Source organism: Xenopus tropicalis, chromosome 3, assembly GCF_000004195.4.
Source record: "Xenopus tropicalis strain Nigerian chromosome 3, UCB_Xtro_10.0, whole genome shotgun sequence".
Taxonomy (NCBI): Eukaryota; Metazoa; Chordata; class Amphibia; order Anura; family Pipidae; genus Xenopus; species Xenopus tropicalis.
In genome coordinates this window covers 141,213,776-141,232,552 of record NC_030679.2, presented here as the reverse complement: position 1 = coordinate 141,232,552, position 18,777 = coordinate 141,213,776, and the positions used below count along the sequence as shown (strand labels likewise).

At 53.8% G+C, this 18,777-nt stretch overlaps 1 protein-coding gene across 1 annotated transcript; it reads left to right on the top strand.

The window, feature by feature from the left end:
- The first annotated feature begins 3,072 nt into the window (after positions 1-3,072).
- On the top strand, positions 3,073-17,319 carry zswim4 (zinc finger SWIM-type containing 4). The gene is made up of 14 exons (XM_002941011.5): positions 3,073-3,461; positions 6,546-6,747; positions 10,333-10,680; positions 10,793-10,941; positions 11,222-11,372; positions 11,535-11,711; positions 12,943-13,266; positions 13,367-13,504; positions 13,627-13,887; positions 14,023-14,158; positions 14,245-14,399; positions 14,658-14,821; positions 14,930-15,011; positions 15,176-17,319. The coding sequence occupies exons 1-14, from the start codon at positions 3,348-3,350 to the stop codon at positions 16,051-16,053; spliced, it is 3,279 nt and encodes a 1,092-aa protein (XP_002941057.1). The 5' UTR covers positions 3,073-3,347; the 3' UTR covers positions 16,054-17,319.
- Positions 17,320-18,777: the final 1,458 nt, after the last annotated feature.

Genomic DNA, 18,777 nt, shown 5'->3' with positions numbered 1-18,777 from the left:
ATTGTCAGCGGCCATAGTGTATGGCACAGGCCATTGTACTACAACTCCCAGCAGCCCCCCCTAAGCCTCCATTCATGTTACTGGGCGTCTGTGCTTGGCCATTTATCAGTGGGCCGTCTAGCCCGGGCATTATGGCTGAATGGGGCTTAACGGGCACCTCACAAAGGCTCTAATTGGCCGAGTGCTTGGGCTTTATCCCTGCGCCTTCATAGGCTAATCAGGCAAATAGGCACCTATTGTCCCCCCCCCTCCCGGCTGCCATTGAGAATCCCAGGTGCTGCATTGTCATGGCAACCACAATAGCTTTAGGTAAGGATGAAAGTCTTAAGGGAGGGGCGGGGGGTTAATCTAGAGCCCAAATGGACCCCTATAAATGTCTCCTCCTTCACAATAGGCTGCCGGCACTTCCTGAGTGTGAGCTCCCCCCCCCCGCACATGTGTGTGCCCCCCCGTGTATGTGTGCGTGTACACACCAGCATGTGGATTGTGTGTGATGTCTGCTCACAGATAATGTGATTAATTAGCCCCCACAAAGGGGCCGCTAACACAATGAGTTTGGGAGCTTCCAGCCCCCCCAGGGGGGTCTTATCCAAATGCGCCGGGACCCTTTTATCCCTTTTAGTGGATCCCAGCCATATCCTGTCTGCTAGTAATCCTGCCTATTCTCTTCCCCAGAGAGACAGCCGGGCCCCCCAATGTACATTACTGTACCCCAGAGTGACAGCCGGGCCCCCCAATGTACATTACTGTACCCCAGAGTGACAGCCGGGCCCCCCAATGTATATTACTGTACCCCAGAGAGACAGCCGGGCCCCCCAATGTACATTACTGTACCCCAGAGAGACAGCCGGGCCCCCCACTGTATATTACTGTACCCCAGAGAGACAGCCGGGCCCCCCCAATGTACATTACTGTACCCCAGAGAGACAGCCGGGCCCCCCACTGTATATTACTGTACCCCAGAGAGACAGCCGGGCCCCCCAATGTACATTACTGTACCCCAGAGAGACAGCCGGGCCCCCCAAAGTACATTACTGTACCCCAGAGAGATAGCCGGGCCCCCCAATGTACATTACTGTACCCCAGAGACGGCCGTGCCCCCCACTGTATATTACTGTACCCCAGAGAGACGGCCGGGCCCCCCACTGTATATTACTTTACCCCAGAGAGACGGCCGTGCCCCCCACTGTATATTACTGTACCCCAGAGAGATGGCCGGGCCCCCAATGTACATCACTGTACCCCAGAGAGACAGCCGTGCCCCCCAATGTACATTACTGTACCCCAGAGAGACGGCCGGGCCCCCCACTGTATATTACTGTACCCCAGAGAGACGGCCGTGCCCCCCACTGTATATTACTGTACCCCAGAGAGATGGCCGGGCCCCCAATGTATATTACTGTACCCCAGAGAGATGGCCGGGCCCCCACTGTATATTACTGTACCCCAGAGAGACAGCCGGGCCCCCCAATGTATATTACTGTACCCCAGAGAGACAGCCGGGCCCCCCAATGTACATTACTGTACCCCAGAGAGACAGCCGGGCCCCCCAATGTATATTACTGTACCCCAGAGAGACAGCCGGGCACCCCACTGTATATTACTGTACCCCAGAGAGATGGCCGGGCCCCCACTGTATATTACTGTACCCCAGAGAGACAGCCGGGCACCCCAATGTATATTACTGTACCCCAGAGAGACAGCCGGGCCCCCGAATGTATATTACTGTACCCCAGAGAGACAGCCGGGCCCCCCAATGTACATTACTGTACCCCAGAGAGACAGCCGGGCCCTCCAATGTACATTACTGTACCCCAGAGAGATGGCCGTGCCCCCCACTGTATATTACTGTACCCCAGAGAGACAGCCGGGCCCCCCAATGTACATTACTGTACCCCAGAGAGACAGCCGGGCCCTCCAATGTACATTACTGTACCCCAGAGAGATGGCCGTGCCCCCCACTGTATATTACTGTACACCAGAGAGACAGCTGGGCCCCCCACTGTATATTACTGTACCCCAGAGAGACAGCTGGGCCCCCCACTGTATATTACTGTACCCCAGAGAGACGGCCGTGCCCCCACTGTATATTACTGTACCCCAGAGAGACTGCCGGGCCCCCCACTGTACATTACTGTACCCCAGAGAGATGGCCGTGCCCCCACTGTATATTACTGTACCCCAGAGAGATGGCCGTGCCCCCCACTGTACATTACTGTACCCCAGAGAGACAGCCGGGCCCCCCAATGTATATAACTGTACCCCAGAGAGATGGCCATGCTCCAAACTGTGTAACTATGCCCTCCACTGTATTTACTGTAGCCCAATGTACTGGCCCCCAATATAAATATATATATAGAGAGAGAGAGAACTCAGCCTGCAGCCTTGTGCCTTTATATGGGCACAGAACCCCTCAGTGACTGCTAATATCCTTATCATTTACAGTAGGGGGTACATTATCCCTTATAATACATGAGTGATACTCAGAGTTCCCTGTATAACTCAGCCTGCAGCCTTGTGCCTTTATATGGGCACAGAACCCCTCAGTGACTGCTCATATCCTTATCATTTACAGTAGGGGGTACATTATCCCTTATAATACATGAGTGATACTCAGAGTTCCCTGTATAACTCAGCCTGCAGCCTTGTGCCTTTATAGGGGCACAGAACCCCTCAGTGACTGCTAATATCCTTATCATTTACAGTAGGGGGTACATTATCCCTTATAATACATGAGGGATATGGAAGTGCAATACACAGTGTGTATAGGAAGGGACAGGGCGGGGCTAATACACAGTGTGTATAGGAAGGGACAGGGCGGGGCTAATACACAGTGAATAGGATGAAGCAATAGGGAAAGAATAGGGAGGCGCTGGGTACGGACACAAACACGACTGTTTGACCCAAGGCGAACACATGAATGAGTAGATTATTGGCCCCGCCCTTCCATTCCTTATTAGGCGCATCCGTTCAGTTAAAGAGCCCTAGCGCCGCCCATGATTGGCTGCTGCTCCATATGAATGACAATCTATTAACTCGCTTGACCTAGACAGGGTCAGGCGAAGGGCGGGTCCCCGCGTAGAGTGACAAGAGGCGCCGGCCAATGAGCACTCGGAAGCGCAGGTTGGTGGGCGGGGCCGGGGATCCCAGGATAAAGCTCCCAAGCCCCATTGTTAGTGTGATTTAAAGGGGCCGCGGACAGGCCGGGCAGGGAGAGCGGAATTCCGGCCTTGCCCAACAGGATAACGCGGGGGGGCTCCAGGGGATTACGGCAGGGCCTGTGCCGGAGGTACGTGGGATTGTGGCTGGGACGGATATAGCAGCGAACCCCCGGGCCGGCCAGCGACATGGAACCTCCGGCCCCCAAGAGAAGGTGCCCGGGCCTCAGCCCCAGGTACCGACCGGACTCTCTGCTGGATCTCAGCGCCAAGAAGGTGGCCGAGTGCTGGGCCTTCGAGCAGGTAAGAATCCTCTGGGCTAGCGGAGCTCGGCTCTTGTGGGACTACAACTCCCAGCATCCCCCGCAGCGCCTGTACTGCCACAGCGGCCACAGGGGGCGCTCATTTTCCTATCATATCTCTATCTCTGTATGTAATGATGTGCTAATGCATTGGGTATGGGGGGCAGTGGGGGCTGCCATGTGTCCCGGGGGGGGGTATCAGTGTGAGTGTGTGACATTGTGTTTGTACATTGCCCCCAGGGAGGGAGGGAGGGGGGGGGGGCATTTCTATAGCAAACACTGCATTGCAATGGATCAGGGCTGCAGGGCCCCCAGGAGCTTATTGTGCCCCCCCCAGACCTCTCAGGGGTTTCAATTGGCCCCTTTGTATGACTCATATTGGGATTGGCCCATGTATAATATCCCCTTTATATGGAGCCATTCACTCAACAGCTGGGGGCCCTGGGGCTGGATGTGGCCCCTCCATGTGTGTAGCCAGCCCCAGGCACAGGGAATGGATGGGGGGGTGCAATTAGTCCCTTGTCCACAGAGCTTACACTCAGGTGTGGGTTTTGCTGGGGGGGGGCATTTAGTCCCTTATCCACAGAGCTTACAGTCTGGCTTGGGTTTTTCTGGATGGGGGGGTGCAATTAGTCCCTTGTCCACAGAGCTTACAGTCAGATGTGGGTTTTGCTGGGGGGTGCAGTTAGTCCCTTATCCACAGAGCTTACAGTCAGATGTGGGTTTCTCTGGCGGGGTGCAATTAGTTCCTGGTCCACAGAGCTTACAGTCAGATGTGGGTTTTGCTGGGGGGTGCAATTAGTTCCTGGTCCACAGAGCTTACAGTCAGGTGTGGGTTTTGCTTGGGAGGTGCAATTAGTCCCTGGTCCACAGAGCTTACAGTCAGGTGTGGGTTTTTTTCCGGGGAGGGGGCGCAATTAGTCCCTTGTCCACAGAGCTTACAGTCAGGTGTGGGTTTCTCTGGTGGGTGCATTTAGTCCCTGGTCCACAGAGCTTACAGTCAGGTGTGGGTTTCTTTGGGGGGGTGCATTTAGTCCCTGGTCCACAGAGCTTACAGTCAGGTGTGGGTTTCTCTGGTGGGTGCATTTAGTCCCTGGTCCACAGAGCTTACAGTCAGGTGTGGGTTTCTCTGGGGGGGTGCATTTAGTCCCTGGTCCACAGAGCTTACAGTCAGGTGTGGGTTTCTCTGGTGGGTGCATTTAGTCCCTGGTCCACAGAGCTTACACTCAGGTGTGGGTTTCTCTGGGGGGGGTGCATTAAGTCCCTGGTCCACAGAGCTTACAGTCAGATGTGGGTTTTTCTGGCTGAATAGGAAAAGGGACTTGATGGTGACATTTACCCCAGATTGGTGGGGGGGTTTCCCTCACCCACAGCTTTAAATACTGTCTGTGTCACAAATACACTTAATGTAGCAGAGAAGTCCCTGGCCATAGGAGCTTACAATCTGTCTATATATGTATATAAATAATATGTGGTTTTGGGCTGGTAGCCAATGGGGTGGCTCTCGTGGGGCAATAGGATAATCATCTGGCGTGGCGCAGGGATCTATAAATACCAGCGAGTGGGCCTTACGTGTATATATAAATAGGCACACACCCCGTTCCCGGGGAGGGTATAGTTGGCGCGCCGGTATCTGTGCCAGCCGAGTATCATCCCTGCATCATCGCTTCCCTGCCCATCAATCAGCACCCAGGGCCTAATCAGCACAGGTGGGGACAGGGGAGGGGCCGGCGTGTCACCTGTCTCCCGTGATGTCACGGCTAGGTACATTCCTCTCTATTCTGCAGGGAGTCCGTGTAAAGGGGAAATAAAGCCAAGATGTGTTTTATTCAATTTAACCATCTCCATAGTTTGTAGCAGCCACTTCCTGTTATCCGAGCCCCCCACTTCCTGTCTAACTGAGCCCCAAGTTGATCTATATGGGTTATTCCTCATAGTGATTGATAGTCCGGCTGGGGATGGACATAGCGGCATTGATATATTGACTCCATATGGTCAGTAAGGCTTGTCCCTGTGCCACAGAGCTGACAGTTAAATATTATTGTTTGTTTGTGATGTCTTAGCCCCTCCCCCCTGCTGTATGGGTATACTGGGCAGCTTGCCCCCTTAGGGTGGAGCGTATTGGAATGGACCCCCAGCCTGAAGGCCAGTTAGGGGGGGATTTGGGGTGAGTGCTTATTTGTGCCCTGGGTACCCCTGGAACTATAGCAGGGTGACTGTTACCCCAATGTTTCTATATATCTGTAACCTTGTTATGGGCTAAGGGGGCCCAGCCTGAAGGCCAGTTAGGGGGGGATTTGGGGTGAGTGCTTATTTGTGCCCTGGGTACCCCTGGAACTATAGCAGGGTGACTGTTACCCCAATGTTTCTATATATCTGTAACCTTGTTATGGGCTAAGGGGGCCCAGCCTGAAGGCCAGTTAGGGGGGGATTTGGGGTGAGTGCTTATTTGTGCCCTGGGTACCCCTGGAACTATAGCGGGGTGACTGTTACCCCAATGTTTCTATATATCTGTAACCTTGTTATGGGCTAAGGGGGCCCAGCCTGAAGGCCAGTTAGGGGGGGATTTGGGGTGAGTGCTTATTTGTGCCCTGGGTACCCCTGGAACTATAGCAGGGTGACTGTTACCCCAATGTTTCTATATATCTGTAACCTTGTTATGGGCTAAGGGGGCCCAGCCTGAAGGCCAGTTAGGGGGGGATTTGGGGTGAGTGCTTATTTGTGCCCTGGGTACCCCTGGAACTATAGCGGGGTGACTGTTACCCCAATGTTTCTATATATCTGTAACCTTGTTATGGGCTAAGGGGGCCCAGCCTGAAGGCCAGTTAGGGGGGGGATTTGGGGTGAGTGCTTATTTGTGCCCTGGGTACCCCTGGAACTATAGCGGGGTGACTGTTACCCCAATGTTTCTATATATCTGTAACCTTGTTATGGGCTAAGGGGGCCCAGCCTGAAGGCCAGTTAGGGGTAGAGTTCGGGTGAGTGCTGTGTATATACTGTAACCATAGATACAGCCTGTGTGACGCTACAATGGAGGCGGCTGCATGATACCCCAGTTCTCACAGTCCCGTTCCCTCTGTTTCAGGTCGAGGAGCGCTTTTCAAGGGTCCCGGAACCCGTGCAGAAGCGAATCATATTCTGGAGTTTCCCTCGTAGCGAGAAGGAGATATGTATGTACTCGTCTCTCGGTTACCACCCTCCCGAGGGGGAGAGGGACTCCCGGGTTCCCTTTAACCGAGGGCTGCAGTTGATGCAGTCTGGAGCTGTGCAGCGCGTGCTACAAGTGGGTAAGTGTCTGGGCCTGACGTTCCACCATGCTGCTTTTATATATGTCACATGCTCTGTAAAACTTCATTGACTGTGCGGGATGCTGGGAGTTGTAGTCCAACTCTGCGTGAGAAGGATATGTTCTCTTTCGCTTGCCCTTTATGGATTGTGACAGTTGCTTCCGCCCCTTTGTTGGATGCCCACAGGCTACCTGCCTGGGTCGGAGTCACCCTGGGCTTGTAGATCTGGTTTAACTGAAACTGCTTATTTTGGAAGCAAAACTCCTTTATTGTCCCCCCCCCCATGTAGGGCCGCTGGGAGTTGCAGTTGAACAACTGGATGGGGACCCAGTTCTAGGGTGAAGCCGCTCAGCCGTAACCTGTACAGACAGGTGCACCCTCGGCCGCGCTTTCCCAAGTCCGGATTTGCCTGTGACTCGGCCGCAGCACATTCCCCACCTGCGGGCGCAGGCAGTGACATGTTGGTGACAGTTGGCGACACTCCTCGTATCGGGGTGACGTGATCTTGCCCCTAGCTGAGTCAGTCGCCTGTCCCGGCCTGTCTCTCTGCTGATACCGGGCACCTCCCAGCCCTCGCATGTATGGGCACTTCTAGTGCCAGGGGGCTTGTGGGTACAGCCGACTCCGTGCCCTCATTTCCGGCCATGACAATCTGGGTTTTATTGTTTTCGTTGCTCCGACTGCAATTAGAGCTCAATTAGAACAATCCCAGTTAATTAGTGCTGGCATGGCCTTGGCACAAGTGCCCAAATCGGCTTTCCCCCCCCCCCCCCCTCCTCCATCATTGTTTTTGGGAAGAAATTCCCATTTCTCTTCGTTAGGATTTGTCTAAATCCTCTCTCTGGATTCTCTGCACGGACAGAGCCCCCGGGCGGCCCCCGCCCTGCCATTTTTTTTGTTTTGTACACGGCAGATAAAAGTCCCATTGAGCGGCCGAGGCCCGAGGCGTGTGACGGGGACAATACCAGGCTGTCATGCGTCACAGATCCCACACACGGCCGCGGCTCTCCAGGCTTCGGGCAGCCGGCATTTCCTGAATGGCAGCTCTGTACATTGTGTTATCAGTTACAGGGGGCAGTGACGCTACAATAGAGCATTCCATTTCTAACATTTTCCTCTATCCCGGCCCACGTCAACAATTCATTTATTTCATGTTTCCTCCTCCCTATAAATGCCACGGAGGGGGCTGTCCCCCCAGCTGCTGGGGTAATACTGCGGGGTAGGTCAGCCTGGCCATGTCTGCGGCTCTTGTTCTTGTCTTATCATCCTTTTCGGTTCATAGAAGATGATGGGAGTTGCGGTTCAGTTCCAGATTTGGGACAGGCCCACTCTTATGCTTATGTAATGAACGCACAGGTCATGTGATACAGAAGATGAACCTTAATAATGATATATGCATTATAGGAGGGGAGGGTGAAGGGGGGGTCATTTTTGGCCTAGTTAAGGGGATATATAATCTAGTATCCAACCACTACAGCTTGATTATTTCCGGGGGCTGATAATGATAATGGCTGCCACGACGCGTTTCGTGCTACACTGCTTGGCTGTCCCAGGGCAGCAGCGGCGGCAGATGGCACTGTTCTCCCTGGGCTTGGGTTACAGCTCCGGCGCTGCTGTGTGTCCTACTAAAGCACTGTGTTTTGGGTTTTAGTTCAGCTTGACTGCTCCTCCAAAGGTCTCACCTATTATGTGACTTTTATTGTATTAAACCCCCCCCCCCCTTCCCACAGAGGGACCCACGCACCCACACCCAGACATAGGTTTTGCACCAGTGTTCCGCATAACAGTCTCAGGCTTGGGGGGGGGGGGAAATCTGCCCCATGCAGAGCCAATAATCCAGACCTGTGTCCTTAGGGTAATTGGGGGAGGGGGGCTGAAATTCTAGTAGAGCTTCCCCTGCTGTTCCCTTTTCTTATCTGCGTCTTGTTTGCGGTCAATGGGGGGGGCGGGGGGTCAGTTTGTCTGAACAGATGGGTAATGGAGCTTTTCTCAAATACCCTCCATCCAATCTTTTAATGCAAAGATGCGCGAATTATACATGAGATGGGGAGGCGTCGGATTATTATGATCCCCCCCCCTCCCTTCTCTCTGTATTGTAAGGATGATTAAAGATTCCCAGATATAGGGTCTGGAATCATACACTTTAAAACAAAGGCCGCATTTCCTCATGTCTTATTATTGTGCGAATAAAGCCGGCCGGGGGAAGGAATTTCTGTTGCACAAGGAAGTGACCCCCCAATGCATGGAATGTTCTGCGGTATTTTGTAACTTCTGCATCTGGAATAGATCTGTTCTAGGGTGCTGGTCTGGTCTACAAATATATCCAAACGGCCTATAAATAGTGAGTGCCTATGGCACCTTACAGCAGCCCCTCTGGCATTTGCCTGAACCCACAGATTGCCAGTCTGGGCCTGATTTTCAGTACCCAGAGGCCCAAACAGCCCCCCATAGGCCCAATAAATAGTGAGTGACTATGGCATCTTACAGCAGCCCCTCTGGCATTTGCCTGAACCCACAGATTGCCAGTCTGGGCCTGATTTTCAGTACACAGAGGCCCAAACAGCCCCCCATAGGCCCAATAAATAGTGAGTGACTATGGCACCTTACAGCAGCCCCTCTGGCATTTGCCTGAACCCACAGATTGCCAGTCCCGGCCTGATTTTCAGTACACAGAGGCCCAAACAACCCCCCATAGGCCCAATAAATAGTGAGTGTCTATGGCACCTTACAGCAGCCCCTCTGGCATTTGCCTGAACCCACAGATTGCCAGTCCGGGCCTGATTTTCAGTACACAGAGGCCCAAACAGCCCCCCAGCAGCCCAATAAATAGTGAGTGACTATGGCACCTTACAGCAGCCCCTCTGGCATTTGCCTGAACCCACAGATTGCCAGTCTGGGCCTGATTTTCAGTACACAGAGGCCCAAACAGCCCCCCAGCAGCCCAATAAATAGTGAGTGACTATGGCACCTTACAGCAGCCCCTCTGGCATTTGCCGGAACCCACAGATTGCCAGTCCGGGCCTGATTTTCAGTACACAGAGGCCCAAACAGCCCCCCCATAGGCCCAATAAATAGTGAGTGTCTATGGCACCTTACAGCAGCCCCTCTGGCATTTGCCTGAACCCACAGATTGCCAGTCTGGGCCTGATTTTCAGTACACAGAGGCCCAAACAGCCCCCCAGCAGCCCAATAAATAGTGAGTGACTATGGCACCTTACAGCAGCCCCTCTGGCATTTGCCGGAACCCACAGATTGCCAGTCCGGGCCTGATTTTCAGTACACAGAGGCCCAAACAGCCCCCCCATAGGCCCAATAAATAGTGAGTGTCTATGGCACCTTACAGCAGCCCCTCTGGCATTTGCCTGAACCCACAGATTGCCAGTCCGGGCCTGATTTTCAGTACACAGAGGCCCAAACAGCCCCCCCATAGGCCCAATAAATAGTGAGTGTCTATGGCACCTTACAGCAGCCCCCCTGGCATGTCCCTGGTTGCCAGTCTATGCCCAATAAGATGCCATGTTGTCATTTTCTGAGCGGACAAGCAATCCCGTAAATGTGGCTAATGTCTCTGCCCTTCCCACTCAGGGTTCCATCTCAGCGGATCCGTGACAGAGTCAGGTGACCCCGAGCGGACGTACCAAGTGTCCATCAGCTTCGACCGCTGCAAGATCACGTCCGTCAGCTGCGGCTGCGAGAACAGAGACATCTTTTACTGCGCCCACGTGGTGGCCCTGTCCTTGCACCGGATCCGCAGGGCCCGGGGGGTGGAGCTACGCCTCCCTATTTCAGAGACGCTGTCCCAGATGAACAGAGACCAACTGCAGAAGTTTGTCCAGTACCTTATTAGCGAGCACCACACCGAGGTGCTGCCCACGGCGCAGAGACTGGCCGACGAGATCCTACAGCTGGGCTCGGAGATAAATAGGGTGCACGGTAAGCTCACCCGCTGGGTTCCTGGGGTTACGGAGTGGGGCGATCTGGTTGGCTGGTTTTGGGTTGATGGGTGTTACTGTGCAAACTAACACGCTGCCTTCATTACTCTCAGGGGCCCCAGATCCAACCGCGGGCGCCGGGCGAGAAGATGAGAACTGCTGGCACCTCGACGAGGAACAGATTCAGGAACAGGTGAAGCTACTCCTGGCCAACGGCGGCTACTATGGGGCCAGCAAACAGCTACAGTCCATGTTCAGCAAGGTGGGTTCCCCAGAATTTCCTACATTCTCCCCCCCCCTCCCATTCTACTTCCAGCGGTGTGTGTGTGTATATATATATATATATATATATATATATATATATATATATATATATATATATATGATAATATACAGTATAGATCCCCCTGGTACAACTGCTAGTGGTACAGTTCCCCCCCTGATACAACTGCTTGTGGTATAGTTCCCCCCCCCGCCCCCAGTGGTATAACCCACTGCACTTCCTTCTGCCCCGCTCATTCCTCTACTTCCTTCCTGTGCAGGTGAGGGAGATGCTGCGGATGAGGGATTCCAATGGGGCCCGTATGCTGATCCTAATGACGGAGCAGTTCCTGGAGGATCCGCGCCTGGCTCTGTGGCGCCAGCAGGGGGCAGGGATGACGGACAAGTGCCGGCAGCTATGGGATGAGCTCGGTGAGATATGACCCATAAATACTGTACAGCGGCCATAACTGTGCCTCTGTTAGGATTAATGGCAAAGCCGCTGCGGGCCTGATACTGTAACTGGCACACGGTGCCCTAAACTTTCATTTTTCCCCATGAATAACCCCCCCCCCCTCTGCATTCCTGTCACAGGTGCCCTGTGGGTGTGTGTGGTGCTGAGCCCTCACTGTCGGACAGAAGAAAGGGAATCCTGGCTCGAGCTCCTTCGGAGATGGAATGCATTGGATATCTGTCCTCTGGAGGAGGGGAACTATAGCTTGGATGGACCTGGGGCACAGACTCAACCACAGGGCTACAGTGCCAACCAAGGTATGAACAAATGGTCCCTCCCACTGCGGGGTGATACAGTGACACAGACAGGAGGGAGCTATGGGACATGGAGTCTGCCCCTCCCACTGCAGGGTGATACAGTGACACAGACAGGAGGGAGCTATGGGACATGGAGTCTGTCCCTCCCACTGCAGGGTGATACAGTGACACAGACAGGAGGGGGCTATGGGACATGGAGTCTGCCCCTCCCACTGCAGGGTGATACAGTGACACAGACAGGAGGGAGCTATGGGACATGGAGTCTGTCCCTCCCACTGCAGGGTGATACAGTGACACAGACAGGAGGGAGCTATGGGACATGGAGTCTGTCCCTCCCACTGCAGGGTGATACAGTGACACAGACAGGAGGGAGCTATGGGACACGGAGTCTGTCCCTCCCACTGCAGGGTGATACAGTGACACAGACAGGAGGGAGCTATGGGACATGGAGTCTGTCCCTCCCACTGCAGGGTGATACAGTGACACAGACAGGAGGGAGCTATGGGACACGGAGTCTGCCCCTCCCACTGCAGGGTGATACAGTGACACAGACAGGAGGGAGCTATGGGACACGGAGTCTGCCCCTCCCACTGCAGGGTGATGCAGTGACACAGACAGGAGGGGGCTATGGGACATGGAGTCTGTCCCTCCCACTGCAGGGTGATACAGTGACACAGACAGGAGGGGGCTATGGGACACGGAGTCTGTCCCTCCCACTGCAGGGTGATGCAGTGACACAGACAGGAGGGGGCTATGGGACATGGAGTCTGTCCCTCCCACTGCAGGGTGATGCAGTGACACAGACAGGAGGGGGCTATGGGACATGGAGTCTGTCCCTCCCACTGCAGGGTGATACAGTGACACAGACAGGAGGGGGCTATGGGACATGGAGTCTGTCCCTCCCACTGCAGGGTGATACAGTGACACAGACAGGAGGGAGCTATGGGACACGGAGTCTGTCCCTCCCACTGCAGGGTGATACAGTGACACAGACAGGAGGGAGCTATGGGACATGGAGTCTGCCCCTCCCACTGCAGGGTGATACAGTGACACAGACAGGAGGGGGCTATGGGACATTGAATCTGTCCCTCCCACTGCAGGGTGATACAGTGACACAGACAGGAGGGGGCTATGGGACATGAAGTCTGCCCCTCCCACTGCAGGGTGACACAGACAAGGCCTAATACCCCCCTATTGCCCCATTTGTTTATATATTTATTTTTGCCCCCAGCTCCTGTTCCACGTCAGACCGTATTCGCTCGGGCCCTAAAGGCCGGGGAGCTTCGCTGGACAGACGCGCACCTTCAGCGGGTGCTGAGCGGAGAGACGGGTGCCCCCAGCAGCGGAGTAAAGAGCAGCACAGATATGCTCTCCTACGACCCCCAAGGCCGCCCGCTGTGGCTGGGAGACCACTTTCCCGTGGCCTGTGCCCGCGTTGACGCCCTGCGTTCCCATGGATACGCACAACAAGCGCTCAGACTCGCCGTCTGCATTGTAAACACCATGAGGCTGCAGCGCCAACACCAGCTGGAGAGTGTAAAGCAGCAGAGGAAAGGTAAGAAGGGGTACAACTAGGGGGCGCTAGAGAGAGAGGAGCTGGAACCTGTCGGTACAATGTGAAACTTCCCGCTAATCCGTTTGCCCTGTGCTTGCAGAACTGCAGCTGAAAGGAAGCACTGCTCTCACTAACTTGGAGGGCTGGGTGGGGCACCCGCTGGATCCCATTGGCTGTCTCTGCCGCACCTTCCTAGAGGCCAGCCTGCCCGAGGACGAGGGACTCTCGCTATACCCAGGTACCTATATCGGCAGCTGTGCATTTGGCTCCCAGGAGCAGCTCTACTGGTAGAAACCCCAGACAAAGGTATAGGTAACCCCTCCCCTTACCCACGCTAACGCCAGGCCGTCTCTCTTTCAGATATTGGCGGGGAGCAGAGGAAAGTGATGTACCAGCACGTGCCCTTACCCGGTGCCACTGCCAATGGAGAGTCCTACTTGTGCTTGGCGCTGGAGGTGGCTCTTATGGGCCTGGGGCAGCAGCGGGCAATGCCCGAGGGTCTCTATGCCCAGGACAAGCTGGTGCGGAGCGAGGAACAGATTATCGGGCTCCTGGGCACATTGGACATGGGCGAGCGACTGATACAAGTGCTGAGGAAGCAGTCCATCTTGCTGTTAGAAGGTAGCAATCTGTTACGATCACAGGGCTTAGGGGTATTTGGGGGAGGGCGCAGCCTGACACAGGGGTTGCTGGGAGTTGTAGTTCTGAATAGGTTTCCAGTTCTTATCTCACGTCGTGTCGCTTCTTTTCCCCAAGGTGGCCCCTACAGCGGCTTCGGGGAGGTGATCTACCGCGAGAGCGTCCCTATGCACACCTTTGCACGCTTCCTCTTCACCACGCTCCTCCCACACGACACAGACCTGGCCTATCGGATCGCACTGAGAGCCATGAGGTGAGTGCGCTGTTAGGGAGTCATTGTCCTTCCCTGGACTCTGTTCTCCTGCCTGAGGGTCTTACTTACCCTTTGTCTCTTTCCAGGCTCCCTGTCCTGGAGTCCATCCTCCCACCCCACGGCTCCGACATTCTGCCTCTGGACTCTATGTTAACTAGTCGCTTCCCTCGCTGGTTCATCCTGGGACACCTGGAGACTCGCCAGTGTGAGCTTGCGTCTGCCATGCTGACCACCGCCAAGGGTAGGTATTGGTGCCCCCATAAGTTCCTGGAGTCTCTCTTTGTGTAGCCCCTCTGCTTTCCATGGCAGAGTCCCCTTAGCTACTGTTCCTTAGTGTATCCCTTGCTGCCCATTGGAGATTGGCTTTGGCCTGTACATAAATCGTGGCTGCTCATTTGTAAGATGGGCTGATATCTAGGCTATAGTGCATGTTCGGCAGCCCAGTCTTGCTTTATGGCAGTGGTTAATCTAATCTTTTTTTCTGCTTTTGCATGTTTAGGGGACCCCAAGTGGCTTCACACCGTCCTGGCTTCCATCCAGCAGCACATTCACTCCCCAGCGTTGCTCTTCAAGTTGGCCCAGGATGCCTGCAAAACCGCCACGCCCCCTAATGCTCCCCCGGACACCACCCTACTAAATATCTCTCTGGAACTGGGACTGCAGGTGAGACCCGATGCTTGGCACCTGTACCACGGCGCCCAAGCGGGAGGGAAAGCTTCTCTTTCATTGGTCAATGTTCCTAACATCAAGCACGTTCTTTATGTTTCACAGGTGATGAGAATGACTCTGACCACCCTGACCTGGCGACGCCGAGAGATGGTGCGATGGCTCGTGTCCTGCGCCACCGAGATTGGTAAGTGGCTGCACTAATGTTACTGACAGACGGGGGGGCACTGTGGGATAGGGAGACTGAGCACATGGGGGGTATTAGAGGCTGATTGGCCGGATGTGCCACTGTGGGGGGCAGCATTGAGGCCTCTGCACCACATTGACCGTATTTTTCCTCGTTTCTTACAGGTGCCCAAGCTCTGATCAGCATCATGCAGAACTGGTACACCCTCTTCACCCCCATCGAGGCTACCACCATAGTTGCCGTTACCTGCACATCCCCCGCCACCCTGTTGCGCTTCAGTCCGGACCCCCGGCAACGGGAGGAGCTGTGCTCGTGCGCCCGCGCCTTGGCTTTGCAGTGCGCCATGAAGGACCCCCAGAGCTGCGCCCTGCCCGCCCTCACCCTCTGTGAAAAGGACCACACTTCCTTTGAGGCTGCTTACCAGATCGTATTGGACAGTGCCAGCTCGGGCCCTGGCACCCACTCCCACCTCTTCACCGTGGCACGATACATGGAGCACCGAGGCCTCCCGCTACGAGCATTTACCCTTGCCACCTTGGCACTGTCGAACCTTAGCATCGGGTTTAGCCAGGATACCCACCCGGCTGTCAGCGATGTGCTGTGGGCCTGCTCATTGGCTCACTCCTTGGGCAAGGTGGAGTTAAGCACGGTGGTACCTCTGGTGATCAAAAGTGTGCAGTGTGCCCCTGTTCTCTCGGATATCCTCCGCCGGTGTAGCCTGGCACCCCCAGGACTGGCACAGGCACTCTCATCTTCCAGTGGAGGGCGAGGTAGGGGCTCCGGAGGACGGGCAGACAAGCCGCCTCTCTGCCAGCTGCTCGAAGCGGCCGTCGGAGCCTACATCAGCACCACGCACTCCCGCCTCACCCACATCAGCCCGCGCCACTACGGGGAATTCATAGAGTTCCTGGCCAAAGCCCGCGACACATTCCTGCTGGCGCCCGACGGGCACCGCCAGTTCTCTCAGTTCTTGGACAACTTGAAGCAGACGTACAAAGGGAAGAAGAAGCTGATGCTGCTGGTGCGAGAGCGCTTCGGCTGATGCCACGGGAGGAACCATGGATAGGGAAGCCTGAGAGAGGGCAGAGAGAACACTCACTTCCTTTATAGAGATTCTCTTCCAGAGGGGCATCAATATCTGTTGCACCCACCCCCCCTCAAGTATTGGACACTTAACGGACTTCCTGCTGGTAGCGGGGGCCATAGTGGCGGACATTGAAGTACTGAAGAATCCCTGCAAGGAGCCTGTGGCTTTTAGTAACTTATATTTATTTATATAATTATGGATTTCGTTTTTTTATTTCCCCTCCCTCTGCGTTGGGCAGGCCGTCCCTCCATATGCGCCATGGCGGATGGATTTTTTTGGGGAACGGCTATGGGCCCCACAGGGCGCGCGGACTCGGGTATTTATTTCTGAAGGATTAATCTGTATTAACTTATTTTTTTTTTTGTACTTTTTCTAATATGGTTAATTTCAATTGGTTCTAATTTAATGGGCGTCGACCGACATCATTCCCAAACGCTGCCCCGCCCTGGAAAAAAGGAAAAAAACAAAACAAACCGCGGGCCAGCTGCATGGAGTTGGGACAGATCTGGCCTGCGCGGATTGTGAAGCAGTATTATTGGCGGCCGTCCTGACCAAGAGTTTGCGGGGTCGGCCCGACCAGTGGCCGGATCGCTATGTATAAATATTGTATATTAATATATACTTAATATATAAATGTATATTACCAAAAAGAAAAAAGGAAAAAATAGTAAAAAAAAAAGAGAAAATTCTATATGGAGGAAAAGCGCCGCAGCGTCGGTCTCTGCATTGAATGAAGTGTTCCGGATAAGGTGGTGGTCATATTTCAGCTTTATACCTCACAGTACCCCCCCCCCCCCCCCATAAGTGTGATCACGTTCCAATGTAAACACTGGAATTCTAACTCAGGAAGATGCCGCTTTCACGTTGTCACCCCCCCAGACTAATCCTACATGTGTCTTCCCGCCCCACTGAACCCCCACATTAATTCCCTTCACGTTTCACCGCTCCCCCCACCCTCTGACCCCTCTGTCTTTCCGTAGTAAAATGAAGGTTTTGAAATCCCGTTTATGATCTGAATGTCTCTCCGTAGGAAATACCATTTTCTGTGCTGCGGGGGGAGGATTCCTATGATATATAAATATATATATAAAAGTATATATATTTATATATATATATATATATATAATGACTGAGTTCACCTGTTTTTATTTATTGATCCATCTGTCACAGTTGTTTCTTAATGAAGATAAGGAAAAAAAAAAAAAAACATTTTAATGAGAATTGGTGTTTTGGTTTTTCTTTGGGTAAATAAGTGTGTCCTTGCCAGTCATCGTTTCAAGGGGGCAAATACATATTCACCCCAAATCCCCCCTAACTGGCCTTCAGGCTGGGCCCCCTTAGCCCATAACAAGGTTACAGATATATAGAAACATTGGGGTAACAGTCACCCTGCTATAGTTCCAGGGGTACCCAGGGCACAAATAAGCACTCGCTCCAAATCCCCCCCTAACTGGCCTTCAGGCTGGGCCCCCTTAGCCCATAACAAGGTTACAGATATATAGAAACATTGGGGTAACAGTCACCCTGCTATAGTTCCAGGGGTACCCAGGGTACAAATAAGCACTCACCCCAAATCCCCCCCTAACTGGCCTTCAGGCTGGGCCCCCTTAGCCCATAACAAGGTTACAGATATATAGAAACATTGGGGTAACAGTCACCCTGCTATAGTTCCAGGGGTACCCAGGGCACAAATAAGCACTCGCTCCAAATCCCCCCTAACTGGCCTTCAGGCTGGGCCCCCTTAGCCCATAACAAGGTTACAGATATATAGAAACATTGGGGTAACAGTCACCCTGCTATAGTTCCAGGGGTACCCAGGGCACAAATAAGCACTCGCTCCAAATCCCCCCCTAACTGGCCTTCAGGCTGGGCCCCCTTAGCCCATAACAAGGTTACAGATATATAGAAACATTGGGGTAACAGTCACCCTGCTATAGTTCCAGGGGTACCCAGGGTACAAATAAGCACTCACCCCAAATCCCCCCCTAACTGGCCTTCAGGCTGGGCCCCCTTAGCCCATAACAAGGTTACAGATATATAGAAACATTGGGGTAACAGTCACCCTGCTATAGTTCCAGGGGTACCCAGGGCACAAATAAGCACTCACCCCAAATCCCCCCCTAACTGGCCTTCAGGCTGGGCCCCCTTAGCCCATAACAAGGTTACAGATATATAGAAACATTGGGGTAACAGTCACCCCACTATAGTTCCAGGGGTACCCAGGGCACAAATAAGCACTCACCCCAAATCCCCCCCTAACTGGCCTTCAGGCTGGGCCCCCTTAGCCCATAACAAGGTTACAGATATATAGAAACATTGGGGTAACAGTCACCCTGCTATAGTTCCAGGGGTACCCAGGGCACAAATAAGCACTCGCTCCAAATCCCCCCCTAACTGGCCTTCAGGCTGGGCCCCCTTAGCCCATAACAAGGTTACAGATATATAGAAACATTGGGGTAACAGTCACCCTGCTATAGTTCCAGGGGTACCCAGGGTACAAATAAGCACTCACCCCAAATCCCCCCCTAACTGGCCTTCAGGCTGGGCCCCCTTAGCCCATAACAAGGTTACAGATATATAGAAACATTGGGGTAACAGTCACCCTGCTATAGTTCCAGGGGTACCCAGGGCACAAATAAGCACTCGCTCCAAATCCCCCCCTAACTGGCCTTCAGGCTG

Coding starts and splice junctions, on each gene's coding strand:
- zswim4 (XM_002941011.5), top strand. CDS start 3,348: ATGGAACCTCCGGCCCCCAAGAGAAGGTGCCCGGGCCTCAGCCCCAGG. Junction 13,888..14,022: donor GTCCATCTTGCTGTTAGAAG/GTAGCAATCTGT, acceptor CTTTTCCCCAAG/GTGGCCCCTACAGCGGCTTC. Junction 15,012..15,175: donor GTCCTGCGCCACCGAGATTG/GTAAGTGGCTGC, acceptor CGTTTCTTACAG/GTGCCCAAGCTCTGATCAGC.